This window comes from Jaculus jaculus, chromosome 10 (genome assembly GCF_020740685.1).
Source record: "Jaculus jaculus isolate mJacJac1 chromosome 10, mJacJac1.mat.Y.cur, whole genome shotgun sequence".
Lineage (NCBI taxonomy): Eukaryota > Metazoa > Chordata > Mammalia > Rodentia > Dipodidae > Jaculus > Jaculus jaculus.
The window spans coordinates 23,786,149-23,805,975 of NC_059111.1; the positions used below are offsets into that span (position 1 = coordinate 23,786,149).

General features: G+C 40.8%; 1 protein-coding gene across 1 annotated transcript in view; it reads left to right on the top strand.

Moving 5' to 3' along the window:
• The window catches only part of Tspan3 (tetraspanin 3), a 31,200-nt gene that overhangs the window by 3,003 nt on the left and 8,370 nt on the right, over positions 1–19,827 (top strand). The window contains exons 2-6 of the mRNA XM_045161049.1: positions 13,007–13,198; positions 13,609–13,683; positions 15,695–15,796; positions 16,635–16,787; positions 17,082–17,165. Of these exons, the coding sequence (XP_045016984.1) occupies positions 13,007–13,198; positions 13,609–13,683; positions 15,695–15,796; positions 16,635–16,787; positions 17,082–17,165 (606 nt within the window). The remainder of the gene's footprint in view (positions 1–13,006; positions 13,199–13,608; positions 13,684–15,694; positions 15,797–16,634; positions 16,788–17,081; positions 17,166–19,827) is intronic.

Below are 19,827 nucleotides of genomic sequence, written 5' to 3' on the forward strand. Positions count from 1 at the left end.
AAGCTGTGAGAAAGGTTTCACAGCTTACAAAAAAATGTGGCACGGTGCAGTGTAATTGAGAGACCAGTATTAGGTGTGTCTCCTGATAAATTATTAGCTTATGGAACTACTGGAATCTGACAGTAGAGGTACTGCCTGACGTTTGAGTGCTTTCTGCGTGCCAGTCAGTGTGTGCTAAGAACATGGACTGTAATCTGGCAGGGTGTGTTACTGTGCTCTGTGAGGACATAGACACTTAATGAGTTAAGGTAGCACATCTTAAGTGCGGTAGGACCCAAATTCAAACCCACGTTGTCCCACTTTAGAGCCTGTTAGTGCAGAGGAAGCTGTGATTTCAAAAGACTTGGAGAGGGGAAGGAACATGTTTGGCCATGATAGGAGACACCTTCTCCAAAATGTACTGGTTTTAACTGAGTAGCAACTGAGCCTGTACTGGTTCTTCCTTGGAACGTGAAATGCATCCTCAGCTCTTGTAAGTATATTCTTACATAGTGGCTCCTTGCCTAATAATGCCAAGAGATGTAAAAGTGGAATAGTAAACATCCCCTGCGTGGATGGAGCGTAGCAGAAGTTTTGGCTCCCTTGGGCAGCTTGAGTTGCGCTGGCTGTCACTGTCAGTGGTGGTGAAGTGGAGTGTGAAAGTTTGCTTTGGCAATACCTTCTTATGTATTGATATCCCGGTTCCTTTGGCAGTTTGTTCAATGAACTGTGATGTGGAAATAGATCTGTGCCAGAAATACTCAGGCTTTAAATAATCTGACAGCCAATGCATTGTCCCACAAGAAAAATGGTCATTGCTAAATAAAAATAGTTCCACACCAAATTCCAGGATATTATGACTTGTAGCTTGAGAGATAATTTTGAACAATGGAAGGACATACAACTTAAATCTTGTTTCTTTGTTTTTACAGAGTAGTGTAGTTTTACATATAATTGTATTATTGCTGCACTCATGGCCACATATTAATGAGGTAAATGGCTGAATTTTGAAGGTTATTATAATAGTTAGCTTATCCTGCAATAAGCACTTTTGTACCACGGTCAGACAGGAACCTTAATTAGGTCCCTGGAGGACTTACCTTTTTTGGGGGGGTCGTTCAAAATAGGGTCTCACTCTAGCCCAGGCTGACCTGGAATTCACTATGTAGTCTCAGGGTAGCCTTGAACTCATGCGATCCTCCTATCTCTGCCTCCTGAGTGCTGGAATTAAAGGTGTGCACCACCAGCTGGAGGACTTATCTAAAACAAATTTAAATCAATACTTTGTTGTTTTTTTTTTAATCAATACTTAAATTTTTTTAATATTTATTTCAAGTGGGTGGGGGAGAGAATGGGTACACCAGGGCTGTAACAACTGCAAATGAACTCCAATGCATGTGCCACTCTGTGCACCTGCCTTTTATGTGGGTATTGGGAAATCAAACCCTGGTTGTTAGGTTTTGTGGGCAAGAGCCTTGACCACTGAACCATCTCTCCAACCCCCTAAGATCACATTTTATTTCATATGAATGACTAGTGAAGGCATTCTACTAATTAGGTAGCTAATTAGGTACTTGCTCAAGTACTGTGTAATTTTTTCTGCCCTGTTTTTAAAAAGTTTAACTTGCACATACTTATTTTGGGCATTACAGGGCTGTAAGAGAAAGTTTTGTCTATGCTTATAGAATATAATCTTGCATGTGTATTTCAGCTGTTTTGTTTCATGAGAAGTGATACTAACACTAAGCCTGTGGAGGAGGGGAAAGTACCACCAGAAAGTTGAAAACCTTCCCTAGTTATTCATATGAAATACCCTATATGTAAGAAGTTGTATTTGAAAGCCACATACAGTTCTAAAGTTTATCCTGCTTAAAAAAATAACATATTTCCCATTCAGTGTAACAGATTAAGGAAGATTGTTTCATTAAAAAAATGCAATGAATTATAAAGCACTTGCTTCTTTCAGAAAAGTTTACAAGTACAGCAAGACAGGCAGCTGTGAATAGATGGGAGAAATAGCAGACAGTGGTAGCTTGCGCAGAAGGTAAAACCAGGGTGCTGGATTGTGATTTAGTGTTGCTTGGGGTTGATAGGGAGGCTTCTCCAAGGAGGTGAAAGTTTGGGGTGAATTCTAAGAGGCAGGGGCTTCAGGACTGAAGGAGCAGACTGTAGGTCCTAAAGCAAGGACACTATACTTGATATATTCAAATTACCAAGAAAAGTCTATTTGAATACTTCATGTATTTTTTTATTATTAACATCGTACTTTATTTCTTTTTTGTTGATATATGTGTGGTCTGTGTACATGTGTTTATGTGTATTCTTTTTTTTCACATTTTTATTATTAACTTCCATGAAAAAATATAAAAAATATCCCATGATAACACCCTCCCTCCCCCCCCACTTTCCCCTTTGAAACTCCATTTTCCATCATACCCCTCCCCTTCTCAATCAGTCTCTCTTTTACTTCATGTACTTTTTAATATCATAGTGAAATATTTCAAGTGTTTTTCAATTTGTGACAACCTTCTTGCATGTACATTGTGTTTTCTAACACATCCTGTAAGTTGGTCATATAAATTTGGTATTTTTATTTACTGGAAATTGTTTTTCTGTTTCCTTTATTTCTCTGGTTTTGTGGGACTGGTCTGACAAAGGTTATGTGGTTGTAACATGCCTTCAGCTAACAATTTTTTTTCAATAGTTTTTTTCAGATCACTAGAAAAAAAAGTTAACTTCATTAGGAAGCAGATCATGGTACACAGTAGAAATATATATCTGTTTGTCTTTGGCAGTTAAAAAATGCATGTTAGGTTGGAGAGATTGCTTAGTAGTTCAGGCACTTCCTGAAAGCCTAAGGGCCCAGTTTTGGTTCCCCAGTACCCACGTAAGCTGGATGCACAAAGTAGTGGTGCATGCATGTGGAGTTCCTTTGCAGTGGCTAGAGGCGCTGGCACACCCATTCTCTAGCTATAGCTTCTCTTTCTCTCTCTCTCTTTTACAGATAATAATAATAGTTTAAAAAAAGAAGATGGATGTTCCTCAGTCTTACTGCATTCTTAGTCACCTGTCTTCTGACCAAGAAGCTTGTGGCTCTGAGTAACCAACCATTAGAATGTAGAATCAGCAGGAGAGCTCTTGATAATAGTTTTAAAGGAAAGGGTTTTTTCTTAGCTTTCTGGGATATTTATCACTGTTTGAAGCATCTTTAAAAAAAATTATTTGAAGCCGGGCGTGGTGGCGCATGCCTTTAATCCCAGCACTTGGGAGGCAGAGATAGGAGGATCACCATGAGTTCAAGGCCACCCTGAGACTCCTAGTGAATTTCAGGTGAGCCTGGGCTAGAGTGAGACCCTACCTCGAAAAACCAAAAAAAAAAGAGAAAAAAAAATTGGGGAGGTAATATGATGGAGAATGGAATTTCAAAGGGGAAAGTGAGGAGGGAGGGAGGGAATTAACATGGGATATTTTTTTATAATCATGGAAAATGCTAATAAAAATTTTAAAAAAGAAAAAAATTATTTGAGAGAGAAAGAGGTAGATAGAGAGAGAAAAAGTGGGCATGCCAAGGCCCCCAACCACTGTGAATGAATTCCAGATGTATGTGCCACCTTGTGCATCTGGCTTACATGGGTCCTAGAGAATAAAACCTGGGTCCTTTGGCTTTGCAGGCAAGTGCCTTAACTGCTAAGCCATCTCTCCAGCCCCTTTGAAGCATCTAGAGTCCCCCCTCCCCCCTGAGGTAGAGTTTCACTCTACCTTCAGCTGACCTGGAATTCACTATGTGGTCTCAGGGTGCCCTTGAACTCAAGGCGCTCCTCCTATCTCTGGGCCATCCTCCTACCTCTGCCTCCTGATGGCTGGGATTAAAGGCATGCACCACCATGCTGGGCTTCATCTTAAAACATTTTAATGCCTTAAGGTTTTATTCATTAAATTTATTTTTGTTTTTCCCAGAAAATTTATTCCATAAAATTTGTACTTTGAACCAAACCACGTATACTCTAAAAATCAGTCAGTATGGTTGTAGAATATCTACTGTACCTGTTACAGAGACATACAAAGTAAAAAGACATTGTCTGTAACAGCTAATGGGGAAAGAGACAGACTTTCTTTTTTTTTTAAGTCATTTTTCTTGGTTTTACTAAATTTTATTTATTTACTTATTTGTGAGGAAGGGGAAGAGAGATGGAGAATGAATTTCATCTTGTGTATCTGGTTTTATGTGGGTATTGGGGGAATTAAACCTGGGCAGTCAGGCTTTGTAAGCAAGCACCTTTGACTGTGGGCCATCTCTCCAGCCCCATATCTGTAGTCCAGGCTGGCCTCAAATCCTTGATCCTCCTGCCTCTTCCTTTTCAGCATGTGCCAACTGAAATTTGTTTTATTTGAGAGAGAGTATGGGTGCACCAGGGCCTCCTGCTGCTATAAACAAACTCCAGACCCATTTGCTGCTTTGTGTGTCTGTCTGCAAGTGTGTACTAGGAACTTGAACCCCAGGCCAGCAGGTTTTGTAAGCACCTTTAACCACTGACCCATCTCGCCAACCTCAAACTTTTCATTGAATTTAATTTCTCTGTGTACTCACACATACCTCCAAATGTTCCAAAGTCTTTTAATTTTGTTCATTTTCAAGTGTCATTTTGGTTGTTTCTGAACTTATAGTTAACAGATTTTACAACCATGAATTGCTGTGTGATTTTCTCATAATAAAAGTAAATGTTTAGTTTGGAAAGAAAAAAAGGCATTTCTTACTTCTCCTCATTCCCTTCCTTTTAATAGCTTGGTAGAGTCAATAGATGAAAAAAATTTGCATTTATGTATTTGTTTTTAATCTACTAAAGAGAGTCTGTAGTTGACATACTGTATTTTGCATTGCTTCTGCTATTGATTAAGCACACAATTCAAATCTTAATATTACCGAGCGCCTCGGACTTCCACAGTGATCACTGATCTTTTGCAGTTAGAGTAGGATGGGCCAGCAGAGGGTCCCAGAGAAAACACTTGTTTAAATTCCATCCTTTTCAAGTCTGGAAATAGCCGCTTTCCATGACGTTACAATAATTTAATCTCCAATTTCATTCACCCCCAGAATTTTGGGTCTTTTGAGTGGCAGGTATAAATTGGATTGAATAGAATAACAAACTGGATGCACAATGATTACTAAAAACAAAGAAAAATAAGAGTAGAATTGAGAATTGTGACCTTTAGAATATTATCAAAGTAATAGCAGTTTGAAAGGACTGTACTGTTCCTTATTTAAAAATAATGGTAATAACCAGGCGCAGTGGCGCACACCTTTAATCCCAGCACTCGGAAGGCAGAGGTAGGAGGATCGCCGTGAGTTCGAGGCCACCTGAGAATACAGAGTGAATTCCAGGTCAGCCTAGACTAGAGTGAAACCCTACCTCCAAAAACCAATAATAATAATAATAATGACCCTGTTGTCAATAATGTCAGTGATACTGATGGCAGAAGATAAGTGAGATACTGACAGGTGCCTGAAATTTGAGATTGAATGAGATGCTTACATGGGTGGATAAGGACAGACATAAAGAAGAATTCATTTGAATTTATTTGAAAACAAACGAAAGGACTGAAGAGATAGCTCAGTAGTTAAAGGTACTTGCTTGCAAAGCCTGTCAGACCACCTGGATTCAATGCCCCAATATTCACATACAGCCAGATACACAATACTCACTCATTTCTCTCTCTTTTTCTTTCTCTCCCCCCACCCCCATTCCCTTACACACACACATACAGAGACACAGTTGTTGTTTTTTTTTTAAGAAATAGTCTTACTGTCTTGGTGATTTGTATTTTCCCCTTAACCTAACTACAGACATATGACCTCTGATTGGGGCAAGCAGGCTCACTCTATTTTTTCTGCTAGTTTAATTTTGTTGTACCACTTAAAAAAATATTTTATGTATGTGTGTATTTGAGACAGAGAGAGAGAGAGAGAGAGGCTGATGAGAGAGAGAGAACGGGTGTACCAGGGCCTCTAGCCCTGCAAATGAACTTCAGATGCTCACACCACCTTTTGCATCTGGCCAACGTGGATACTGGGGAATCGAACCTGAGTTCATGGGCTTCCTAGGCAAATGTGTAACCACTGAGAAATCTCTCCAACCTTGTTGCACCCATTTTGATGACATTCTCTACACAGTCGTTATTTCCATCTACTTAGAGATTGATGCCTAGAAGGATAAAGCATAAATGTGGAAGCCTGTATGTGTTGCCAGATTGTTTCTTTTTTTTTTTTTTTTTTTATTTATTTGAGAGCAACAGACACAGAGAGAAAGACAGATAGAGGGAGAGAGAGAGAATGGGCGCACCAGGGCTTCCAGCCTCTGCAAACGAACTCCAGACGCATGTGCCCCCTTGTGCATCTGGCTAACGTGGGACCTGGGGAACCGTGCCTCGAACCGGGGTCCTTAGGCTTCACAGGCAAGCGCTTAACCACTAAGCCATCTCTCCAGCCCGTTTCTTTTTTTTTTTTAACTTTATTTTTATTTATTTGAGAGAGAGGGAGAGAGAGAATGGGTGTACCAGGGCCGCATGTACCCCCTTGTGCATCTGGCTTACGTGGGTCCTAGGGAATCGAACTGAGGTCCTTTGGATTCTCAGACAAAATGCTTTAACCACTAAGCCATCTCTCCAGCCCCCAGATTGTTTTCTAAATAGATAATTGCGGGTGTTCTATACTTCTGCCCATCACATTGTTTTCCAAGTAGATAATTTTGTATGATCTATACGACTGCCCATCTAAGGGCTTAGTATCTGGGCCCTCACATGTCTTTGAATGCTGTTTGGCTTAGTTATTGACTAATTTGCCAGTTAAAAAATATCATTATTGGGCTGGAGAGATGGCTTAGCGGTTAAACGTCTGCATGTGAAGCCTGAGGACCCCGGTTCGAGGCTCGATTCCCCAGGACCCACGTTAGCCAGATGTCCAAGGGGGCACACGCATCTGCAGTTCGTTTGCAGTGGCTGGAGGCCCTGGCGCGCCCATTCTCTCTCTCTGTCTGCCTCTTTCTCTCTCTGCCACTCTCAACTAAATAAATAAAAATGAACAAAAGAAATTTTTTAAAATGTCATTATCGTAATGACTTCAGAAGATCTTGGTAAGAGCAGCCTTAATTTCTGAGAGGATTTAAAGTTTTGAAATAGTCTTACTTTTTTTAAGTTGGTATGAGAGTAAATGAAATAAATATGCAGGCAGATGTAGTAAAAGAATAATTGTGTTTAGTGAATAAACTATTTCATCAGTTAGTCCAGTTGAAACAAGGTATGACTGGCCTAGCTGATACTAAAGAATGCTGAAGATCTAAGAAAGTTGTAATGGCACAAAGCTAATAGTTTGGAGATATTTCCCCCTCCTCTAGAAATGTAGTATATGTCTGGAATTGACAAAATCTAAGATGGCTATACAAGAAATTCAGAATTAAATGTTAAAGGATGTGCATATATAATGAATGTTTGCTGCTTCTCCCCTGCTTTGAAATATAGCTTCTTCTTTTTTTTTTTTTTTTTTTTTGGTGTTTTGAGGTAGTGTCTTGCTCTATCCCAGGCTGACCTGGAATTCGCTGCGTAGTCTCAGGCTAGTCTCAAACTCACAGCAATCCTCCTACCTCAGCCTCCTGAGTGCTGGATTAAGTGTGCACCATCACAGCCAACGGAAATTTAGCTTTTTATAAAGTTTAGAGTATATAGCAGTTATGCCAGTCTTTCTCTCAACTTTTTTTTTCTCCCCAATTTTTATTTCTGCTTTACCAGTTAGTTCTTCGAAGCAAAAAAAAAAAAATCACTCCAAAGAAGGTCGCAGGCTAGTACAACTTTTCAGCACTGACGCCCCCGTCTTAACTAGTTCTAGGCAGGACCATGCATGTCTCCCCCATACCACTGCGAGACATTCACTTGTGCTGTTTGCTTGTCTTCACCCCAGTGTTCTGTGGGGTGCTTTCATTTTCACGTCCCTCAGTTTGAATATAGAAACACTTGACAGCAGAACAGTTTTATCTCCCAGTCTGTAAGAAGTCGTTCTGAGCTTTAATAGTGCCACATTCCAATGTTGGCTTTCACTGTACTTGATCAAAATGGAGGAATTTAATAGACTTGTGGGTTTTGGAATTATCAGCTCATCTGCTTCCTTTGTGGAGGATTTGAATTGCCTCTCCCCAGACTTCCCCCCCAAAAAAACTAGTTTCTAATCATCAAAATAGCAATGTTATATAAGAATGAAATGTCTTACTTTAAGAGATTCACATTTGTGTGTATGTAGAGGGAAGCTAAAAGGATAAAATGTAGTAGTGTGCCTTGGAAACTCATAAAATAGCTTTGCTTTTAGAGGACCAGCTCTGTGTTTTGGAAAAAGCACTGGCTCTCCTAAAGTTGTAAACTTCTGTGACTTAATTAAAGCATATTAAAACATAAACAGTGATTTTTCAGAATCCTCAGCCTCTCCCCTAAATTTCTTTTTACCCCTTTGTTAAAAGGATGGATATTTTTAGTGTGCTGTCTTGGCACAAATGTGAGCAGGCTCAGATTCTCTTAGCGGTGACTCCAAGCCCTTTGGCTGCTTCCAAGTTCTAAATTTCCTGCCCCCTCCCCCATCCGCCGCAGCCTTGTTGGACTTGCAAGGATCCTTAGACAGACTCCAGTCCCATCGGAGTCCTTCAGGAGGATTTAACCACACTTGCCTTTTCTTTAGCTTTTCTAATAATAGTTACAAATCTCATGAAAAGTCTGAGTGACTACAAAGCCCCTCCCACTAGTGGGAGTTACCTATAACCTTTCTCTCACTGGCCATGCAAATTCGTGGTTCCCTCATTCTTTTGGACATTTTTGTTTTTTAAATACTGATGGTTTGATGCCATTGAGGCAAATGCTTGTAGTGGTTTGGGTGTTTTCAACCATTGTTAATACATCTGTATTCAAGGTAACTTGTCATTTAGTAACTAATATACAACTGAAGGTAAAGCACTTATATACAGATTTTATTAAAAAGAAAAAGTTGAAGTTGTCTCCAATTTGTAACATATAGCCTCTACTTACAAGTGATTTGAGTCATACAGTGATATCAGCAGTCAGTACAGTTTCTGCTTTGATGGGTATAACTTATACTGGTTCCTACTGATGCTTACAGAATAGAGCACTGTAATGTTCTCGTCTCTTCTTGGAGAACTGGATGTTGAATGGCTTGCAGCCTGGGAAAAGAAGCAGCTTTTGTCCTTTAGACAAGAGTAGGCAGCATTTACCAGTGGTACCTCCTACCTTGCCTTTCAGTGCCCTTGTTATAAATCTGATTGTATCTGTTGGCTTGTTTCCTACAGTCTCGCAGTCTCAGTTTCATATGGTGGTAGGGGCAGCACTGAGACAATTCTCCTGACCCATTCCCAGGCCCACCACATGAGAGCCTCAGAGGAATCTCAGGTTTAAAAAAGCTGGTCATTTTATACCTAAAACACATTTCCCTGTGCTTCAGATTGATTACTGAGAATATATATCCTCTAGCTTTATCATTTTCTTTTTCTTTTGTGTGTATATGTACTATACTATGTAGTAAAGAAAAAGTAGTATTTTAATAAAAGGACACTTACTAGAGTCCACATGCTTTGAAACTATTGAACTGTTTCTTCCCTCTTCCCTGACAGTGTTTACTGTCATCCCATAATAGCATGCCCAGAAAAGTAAGTATGTAGATTAACTTTGAGGGCCTTTCAGCAGGCAGGTTGCTATAAGCACAGCATTTATTTTAATGGAGGAGTACCACTTACAGACTAATCTATTCCAGATGTGGCTATCCAGAATTCAGTAAGCTGGATTAGTTGCCAAATCATCCTTGAGTAGTGAACGGAAACTGCTGGAAAAAGCGCATACAAGCCAAATATCTTTTAGGTAGAGGTGGGAGGCTGATTTTAGAAGAGACAAGATGAGGCTTGTTCGGGCAAATGTGCTGGTACTTGCGTGCACCCGGCACTGTTGGGGGTGATACATGGCCATGTGGGGCTGGAAGGTGCATAGGTGCAGTGTGTGTCCGGAAAGCCCTAGTAGAGTATGCTCAAGAGGGCTTCTGATCCATCTGGGAGAGGTCAAGAATGGCTTCTCCCGGGAAGAGGTGACACACAAGCTGCCTCCTGGCAAGTGAGAGGCCACTCTGCAGAGGACAGCAGAGGTGTAGAGAAGTGAGGGGTTATGTGTACATTTGGCTGTCAGTTGCCTATTGTTGAAGATGTATGAAGGGTAATGAAGTATGGGGCTGAAAAATAGACAAGCAGCTTAGGCCATTAAGCTTATTTGCTAATCTTTTTTTTAATTTTTTTTTATTTTTACAAGTTCAGGCCTTGATCTGGTGTTATTTTGTTTTGTTTAATGAGGTGATGCAAATGCAGGGTCTCACATGTGCACAAGGTGGCGCATGCCTCTGGAGTTGGATTGCAGTGGCTGGAAGCCCAGGCACACCCATTCATATCCTCCCTCTTTCTCTCTCTCTGCTTCATTCTCTCAAATAAATTAATAAAGGTAAACTATTAAAAAACTGCTTCCAGTCTCTTTTTGTGGGGGTGGTTGAGGTAGGGTCTCACTCTAGCCTAGGCTAGAATGGAATTCACTGTGTAGTCTCAGGGTGGCCTCAAACTCACAGGAATCCTCCCAAGTTCTGGGATGAAAAGCATGTGACAAGGGCGGGAGAAATGGCTTAGTGGTTAAGGTGTTTGGCTGCAAAGCCAAAGAACCTAGGTTCGATTCCCCAGGACCCATGTTAGCCAGATGCACAAGGAAGCACATGCATCCGGAGTTCGCTGCTTTGGCTGGAGGCCCTGGCACACACATTCTCTCTCTCCCTCTTTCTTTGTCAAATAAATAAATAAAATAATTAAAAAAAATAAAAGCATGTGACACCATGCCTGGCATTAGTCTCATTTTTTAACAATGCTTACATTTATTTGTGAGAGAGAAGGGGGTATGATGCACCGGGGCCTGTTGCCACTGCACAGTAACTCCAGGTGCATTCACCACTTTGTGCAGCTGGCTCTGTGTGGGTACTGGGGACTCAGTCCTGGGCCATCTGGTTTTGTAAGCAGTAAGCATCTGTAACCAACGAGCAATCTCCACAGCCCATCTATTCCCATTTTTAAAAACCCATGATGCATAAGTGTGTGTGTTTGTGTTTTAAATCAGGTTACTTTCTCCATCTTATATAATGGAGCCTTCTTCTTTTAGATCCAACAGTGATTCTAATGGCCTGATGTAGGAATATGTATGTAGTGATGATGTCCAAGTTTTTGAGTCCCCCAGGCTTAGGAAATGAACTGAGTCTTCAGGTTCAGAGAAGTGAAGAAGGAATCTCTGAAATAGCTATGGAAGCTATTTGCTAGTTGGAAGATTTATATTTGAAAATTCTAAGAGGTGGTGAAATAATCATCTTCCTGTGAAAGCACTACAAATTAATATTAATCAGACCAAATGTTTTAACACAACCTGCCACTATTTACTTATTTGTGTGTAAAGTGGTATTGGCTGTCAGCATAGAGTAGGTAACCAGTGACAGCAAAATTGACAGTGACAGGAGAATGTGTAAAATTGCTCCTGGAGAAGGAGCAGCAACTTAAATAAGGTTTTCTGCACTCGCTTTCTCCTAGGTGCTCCATCACTCCATTGCTCTAAGCGTGGCTTGAGAACAGCAGCATTAGCATTACCTGGAATATGTTAGAGATGCTGCCGCACCTCAGGCCCACAGGAGGCTACTGAATCAGAATCTGTACTTAACAAAGCTCACATGATCGCTGTTCCCAGTAGAGTTTGAGGAGTGCAGGGTTCTTTACTGACTGGGCCCTGTGTTCTACCATTCCATTCTCTAGGACAGCAAGATTTGAGAGGGTGAGAGAGAGGGAGGGAGGGAGGAAGAGAATGGGCACCCAGGGCCTCCAGTCACTGAAAACAAACTCTAAACACATGTGCCACCTTGTGCATCTGGCTTATGTGGGTCCTGGGGAATCGAACCAAGGTCCTTTGGCTTTGCAGGCAAACACCTTAACCGTTAAGACATCTCTGCAGCCCTAGTGAAGAAATTTTCTAAAAAATATTTTATTGGACTGGAGAGATGGCTTAGCGGTTAAGGCACTTGCCTGCGAAGCCTGAGGACCCTGGTTCAGTTCCCCAGTACCCACGTAAGCCAGATGCACAAGGTACTACATGTTTCTAGAGTTCGTTTGCAGTGGCTGGAGGTCCTGTTGCACCCATTCTGTCTGTTTCTCTCAGTCTGCCTCTTTCTCTCAAATAAAATATTTTTTTAATGAAAATAAAGCTGGGCGTGGTGGCACATGCCTTTAATCCCAGCACTCTGGGAGGCAGAGGTAGGAGAATCACCGTGAGTTCAAGGCCACCCTGAGACTACATAGTGAATTCCAGATTAGCCTGGGCTAGAGTGAGACCCTACCTTGAAAAACCAAAAAATAAAAATGCAATAATAATAAGTAAATTCAAGAATATTTTACTAATTTATTTGCAAGCAGAGATATACAGGGAGAAAGAGTCTGGTCATGCCAGGGCCTCTAGCCACTGCAAATGAACTGTAGGTTCATTTGCTTTACTACTTAGTGCATCTGGTTTAGGTGTGTACTGGGGAGTTGAACCCTTGTCATTAGGCTTTGCAGGCAAGCACTGTAACCGGTGAGACATCTCTCCATCCCCTAGTAAAGTATTAAAATTGTGTATGGTATGAGAGTGTATGTGTGCATGAGCAGATGGGTGTGCATTTGTGTGGAGGCCAGAGGTTGATGTCAGGTGTCCTCCTCGGCCGTTCTTCACTTCATTCTTTGAGACAAGAATCTCTCCCTGAACTTAGAGCTCACTTACTCAGTTAGCCCAGCTCGCCAGTGAGCCCTGGGAAGTCTTCCGGTCTCTCTCCCTACCACTGGGTCGTAGGTGTTTTAGTTTTACTGATGTGAAAGTGATGGGAGCTCATTACAGTACAGCATTTACCCTGGCAGGCTTAGAGACCGGAGCTGTGACCTTGTTTTTCTAGGGGGCAGCTGGCATTCTGTGTTACGTGGGAGCCTACGTCTTCATCACGTATGATGACTACGACCACTTCTTTGAAGATGTGTACACGCTCATCCCTGCAGTGGTGATCATAGCTGTGGGAGCTCTGCTTTTCATTATTGGACTCATTGGCTGCTGTGCTACAATCCGGGAAAGTCGCTGTGGACTTGCCACGGTAAGCTAGCACTTAGCTGCATGTGTTGTCAGAGTGTGATGGGATGGGTCATCTCTCACTCTTTTTTTTTGTTTTGTTTTGGTTTGGTTTGGTTTTTCAAGGTAGGGTTTTGCTCTAGCTCGGGCTGACCTGGAATTCACTATGTAGTCTCAGGGTGTCTTCGAATTCATGGTGGTCCTCCTGAGTGCTGGGATTAAAGGTGTGCACCACCACGCCTGGCTCTTGTTACTCTTTCTTGAATTGAGTCTTAAACTGAACACATATAGATAGATGCCTTAGCTCTTACAATTGGAACTGAATTAGCATGTCTTAAACTTGTAGCAGTTATCTCTGATAAGTGATTTTAATCAAAAGAATATTTAGAGTTTTTTTTAATCTCTTACTTATTTTTTGACAATATTTTCTTACAGTTTGTCATCATCCTGCTCTTGGTTTTTGTCACAGAAGTTGTTGTCGTAGTTTTGGGATACGTTTATAGAGCAAAGGTACGTTGTCGACTGGAGTTCACATACTGCTCTCAAAGGTGATTGACCCTGTTCAAGGAAGCCGAACAAGTTGGTTTGCTCAGTGCCAACATTTTCTTTTGCTTCAGCTCAGTGAAGCTACTGCTTTAGTATCTAAAGTTAACTAGAAATTATTTACATGTCAAGACTTCAACTCTGTTGTTCTTTGTTTGTTTGTTTGTTTGTTTTTCAAGGTAGGGTCTCACTCTATCCCAGGCTGACCTGGAACTTACTAGGTAATCTCGGGGTGGCCTCGAACTCATGGTGATCCTCCTGCCTCTGCCTCCCGAGGGCTGGGATTAAAGGTGTGCGCCACCACGCCCAGCTCAACTCTGTTATTCTTAATTGTGGATATTTAATTTCCTTTAAATGATTTCACACCCAGCTGTGAATGAATAGTTTGCAAATGAGAAGTTCTTAGTTTTTAGCTTGTAAAGACCTTATACTGGGAAGGGTGTGGAGTACATAAGTTTTCTATTTTCTAAGGATTTACATTTCATTGCCTCTTTAAAAAGGCCTTGATTCAGGACTTAAAGAAAGGGATGCCTTGACTTGTGAGTCTGCCTTTACCTGCCTCCCAAGAACCAGGGCTCTGGCAGTGCAGATCACTAAGCCCTTGTCAGCAGTTCGCTCTCACCCCTCCTTTCACTTAGTTACTCCTGCTGCTTTTCTCATTTTTTTTCTAACCTACAGTATTATTTAAGGCTAAAAAGTCTGCTTGAAGTTAATTTTGTATGACTTTAGAAGCACGATAAAGATATAATAGAACCATCCCCATTGTAATTTACAGTGTTGTCAAAGGCATGACTCATGCCCAGCTGATACTCAGTCCATTGTACAGAAGGACATGTTAAACTGCCCCCTCCCAATTTTTTTGCAATGAATTATGTCCCTGCCTTTGATAAAATTGTCAGTTTCAGGTCTCAGCCCAGCACTGTTACAAGTACTACATAGGTCCAGTCAGTTTAGAAAGGGGCAAGGAGAATCTGGTACAAGCACTTATTTATTTATTTTGGTTTTTTGATGTAGGGTCTCACTCTAGCCCAGGCTGACCTGGAATTCACTATGGAGTCTCAGGGTGGCCTTAAACTCACGGTGATCCTCTGCCTCCTGAGTGCTGGGATTAAAGGCAGGTGCCACCACGCCCGGCACCAGCACTTATTTTTAAGTCAATGACACTTAGGTATGACTTGTATAATTGGCAATAATAAGTTTAACCGTTTGTTTCCTGTCTTCTCTTTGATGTACATAAATCATTAGGTTTTTCATATAGTGTCAAACCCACGCAACTTTTTTTAAACTTTTTATTTATTTTGGGGGCGCTCAGAGAGAATGGGTGCACCAGAGCATCCAGCCACTACAAACTCCAGATGCATGTGCCCCCTTATATATCTGGGTTATGTGGGTTCTAGGGAATTGAACCAGAGTCTTTTGGCTTTGCAGTCAAACACCTTACCTACTAAGCCATTTCTCCAGCCTCCCCACACTCATGCAACTTTTAAGGACTGATTTTGTTGTTGTTTTGCCCTGCTAATTACTTTTGCACTCTGGCCAAGTCTAAACATTGAATAAGTAAAATAAAAATAAAGTTGGTCTTTGTCCTAAAAATATCTTGCAAATACTTCAAAGTTTTTGCCTGTTTCAGGAAAGAAAAAGTGTGTAGGTCTTATGAGAACACACCAAAAGCTGAAGACATCCATATGTGACATTTAGGGCATCCACCCTGATGTGCAATTGCTCTCTCCCTCCTGCGTGGATCGTTCGTTTCCATTTTGTGTATAGTCTCCCTTTTGATGCTTTTAACCTATATGATTTAACATATCTGAACTGTTTTCTGTTAGTTTGAATATCTAGAGGCAAGAAGTCTCACTGTTTCCTAAAAGAAATACGCAAAGTGCTGTAGTAATTGGCAAACATGCTATTTAGAAATTTTAGTTGAAACCTTGACTGATACTTTGAATAGTTGAGGACTGAATTCTTTGTTTTGATACAGGTGGAAAATGAGGTTGACCGCAGCATTCAGAAAGTGTATAAGACCTACAATGGCACCAACCCTGATGCTGCTAGCCGAGCCATTGACTATGTACAGAGACAGGTAAGCTTGCCTGAGGGCACTGACATCAAACTAGCTCTGTTCTTTCTGAAAAATTTGGTGTGTCCCTTTATGACCATGATGAAGGTGTCATAATAGATTTTGTCCCTTTAACCCTGCCCCCAAATTTATCAGCTTTTACCACTCTTGTGTCAACTATTACCCATACACTTTTTGCTTTGTTTTCTTAAAGCAATCCCCAGACATTTCAGACAAAAAATTTTAAACACTTTGAAATTGGAAATACTTAACTCAGAAATAATTAGCATGTAAGATATAAAGAGTTTCCTTAAATGAGAAACTACCTCTTTCAGGAAATGTCCTTTTTGTCTGGAGGGCCTAAAGGCAATAGCCATGTGTGACAATTTAAATTAAAATTGAAAATTTGGGGCTGGAGAGATGGCTTAGCAGTTAAGGTGTTTGCCTGCAAAGCCCAAGGACCCCTGTTCAACTCTCCAGGACCCACGTAAGCCAGATGCACAAGGGGCCATGTGCACCTGGAGTTCATTTGCAGTTGCTGGAGGCCCTGGCATGCCCATTCTCTCTGTCTCTCTCCCTCCCTCCCTCTCTCTCTCTTTCTCTAGTAAATAAATAAATAAATAATTTTTTTGAAATTGAAAATTTGGTTCTGCAGTCACACTGACCAATTTTAAGTGCCCAGTTCATCTTCGTGTGGCTGAGGTTCTGTGTTGTACCATACATAGTGCTTCCTTCATTGCAGAAGTTTCTGTTGGACATCACTTGTGTAGGGTAGCTTATTTTACAGCTCTCTAATGCAGGAACTCCAAATTCAACCCAAGTTTCTGCATTGGATTTCTAATAAATATTTCTTTTTGTCTAGTTGCACTGTTGTGGAATTCATAACTATTCAGACTGGGAAAATACAGATTGGTTCAAAGAAACCAAAAACCAGAGTGTCCCTCTTAGCTGCTGCAGAGAGACTGCCAGCAGCTGTAACGGCAGCCTGGCTAACCCCTCCGACCTCTATGCTGAGGTGAGTCTCTTGGCCAAGACAGGCATCTGGCCTGGTGTCTTTCACTATCTTATCACTGCCTGGAACTTCTTTTTGACCTTTTGCTTGTCTTTAATGACATTTTTTTATATAAATAATTCTTAATACATTACCTTTTGTTTTAATTTCATGTCTGTAAGTTGCTTTAATCATGTCTTTTTTTTTCCTACTTTTTATATTTTTATTTTTCATTTTACCCATGAATAATAATCTAATCTGTCTCTGAAGCTTTCACTTTTAAAAAAGCTTGCTAATGAAAATGACTGTGTTTTACAGGGGTGTGAGGCTCTAGTTGTAAAGAAGCTTCAAGAAATCATGATGCATGTTATCTGGGCAGCACTGGCCTTTGCAGCCATCCAGGTGAGCTCAGCTAGCTGAAGAGCTGTTATTGGAACTAGCTAGTTTGCTGGTGTCAGCCCGAATGCTTTTAACTGCTAAGTAGTATGAGGTCTGTGTGGATATATGTTAACTCAGAAGTGATTCCCTTAGCAGTCAACATTTCCAACAGCTCCTTGTGTTTGGCCTGGACCCAGAATGGTCTAAGCAAGCAAACAGAGTTCAGGATGGAGAGGGGTTGTGTGTTTGGAGACTTCTTGCCTTATTTTCCTGCTTTGAGTGAACTCTTCAAAATATAGACAGACACAGATTGGCCACCATCATGAAAACAAATGATCATAAATGTTGGCGGGGATGTGGGAAAAGAGGAACCCGTCTACATTGCTGGTGGGAATGCAATCTGATCCAGCCATTGTGGAAATCAGTGTGGAGGTTCCTAAAACAGCTAAAGATTGATCTCCCATATGACCCAGCTGTAGCACTCCTAGGCATATATCCAAAGGACTCATCTCATTTCCTTAGAAATACGTGCTCAACCATGTTTATTGCTGCTCAATTTATAATAGCTGGGAAATCGAACCAGCCTAAATGTCCCTCAACTGATGAGTGGATAATGAAGATGTGGCACATTTATACAATGGAGTTCTACTCAGCAGTAAAGAAAAATGAAGTTATGAAATTTGCAGAAAAATGGATGGACCTGGAAAGTATTACACTAAGTGAGGTAACCCAGGCCCAGAAAGCCAAGCGCCATATGTTCTCTCTCATATGTGGATACTAGCTACAGATGACTGGGCTTCTGCGTGAGAAGGAAAATACTTAGTAGCAGAGGCCAGTTAAGTTAAAAAGGAGACATAAAGGGAAGAGAAAGGAAAGGAGGAGGGTACTTAATAGGTTGATATTGTATATATGTAATTACAATGATTGTGATGGGGAGGTAATATGATGGAGAATGGAATTTCAAATGGGAAAGTGTGGGGGGTGGGGAGGGAGGGAATTACCATGGGATTTTTTTTATAATCATGGAAAATGCTAATAAAAATTTTAAAAATTAAAAAATATATATAGAGAGACAGACAGACATGTCATAGAATATTCTCTTTTTTTAAAATTTTTGTTTATTTGAGAGCGACAGACAGAGAGAGAAAGAGGCAGAGAGAGAGAGAATGGGTGTGCCAGGGCCTGCAGCCACTGCAAATGAACTCCAAACGTGTGCGCCCACTTGTGCATCTGGCTAACGTGGGTCCTGGGGAATCGAGCCTCGAACCAGGGTCCTTAGGCTTCACAGGCAAGCGCTTAACCGCTAAACCATCTCTCCAGCCCTAGAATACTTTTTTTTTTTTTTTTGGTTTTTCGAGGTAGGGTCTCACTCTGGTCCAGGCTGACCTGGAATTAACTCTGTAGTCTCAGGGTGGCCTTGAACTCATGGCAATCCTCCTACCTCTGCCTCCCGAGTGCTGGGATTAAAGGCGTGTGCCACCACGCCTGGCTCCTAGAATATTCTTGAAAGGTATTTTAATAGAAGGTTTTTTTTTGTTTTTTGTTTTCGAGGTAAGGTTTCACTGTAGCCCAGGCTGACCTGGAATTCACTATGGAGTCTCAGGGTGGCCTCGAACTCACAGCGATCCTCCTACCCCTGCCTCCCAAGTGCTGGGATTAAAGGCGTGTGCCACCACGCCCGGCTTAATAGAAGTTTTTAAAACACTGCTGTATTTCAGTTTGGAAGTCCACACACACATACAAAGAGAATAATTTATGGTCTTAGTACTAATCTAAGTCTTAAAGGAACAGTTTTACTGCCTTACAGAAAAGACCTCCTAGTAAAACTTGAGATTCTAGCCTTTTTAATATCTGTGGAAATATAGAGGTGTACATTGTTGTTAGCTGAGGGGGCCTATTTTTCGAACTCTTACAATGAAAACAATCTTTGTATTCCCCTTATAATAGTTTGTGCAAAGTAGCTGGTAGTTACCTCATCTCTCATTCTTAAATTTCTGTATACAGTGTATCCTAGGGAAATGCCTTAGAAATACTCTTACAGCTGACAAGAGCCAGATGTTTTCAAATCCTTTTTGTCAGATCTTGTTCTCAAGGTGTTTTTTTCTTTTTTTCTTTCCATTCTTAAAATTGGCTTCAGGTCTAGAGAATGTTTTTTAAGAAAATCTTCTAATTGTTAGGTTAAAACCAATGTAATTACTAGCTTAACTGTAAGTTATTTGGACTGCTTGCTCTTTGTATATTTGAGCAGAAGCTAGTATATTTAACAGAAAGTATCTTAAAATGACAAAAGGTTAATTGTTTATTTTGCTGGTATTCAAACAGCCCTGAAACAATTCATTAAAAAGCCTAGCTCCATATTTGCTATGGTTTCTGCCCCGTAAGCATTTATTTTGTGGCTTAGCATAGCAGTAATCTGGTGATCAGCAGGATATGTTCCATATTTTGATAATATATGCAAACACATTTACTTAGCTGAAAATAATGAAATAGGAAGTAAGTCTCTTTTCCCAAATGTAAAACTGATCTGCACATTCTTACTAATTTTATGTTTGATAATAAAGCTACACCTATTAGAATGCAGCAGGAAAGCTTTGGATCTGTATGGTATATGAGCTCATGAAATATGCAATATGTGTATAGAAGACTGATGAAAAGCACCACTTTAGCCATATCCTTTATGTAATTA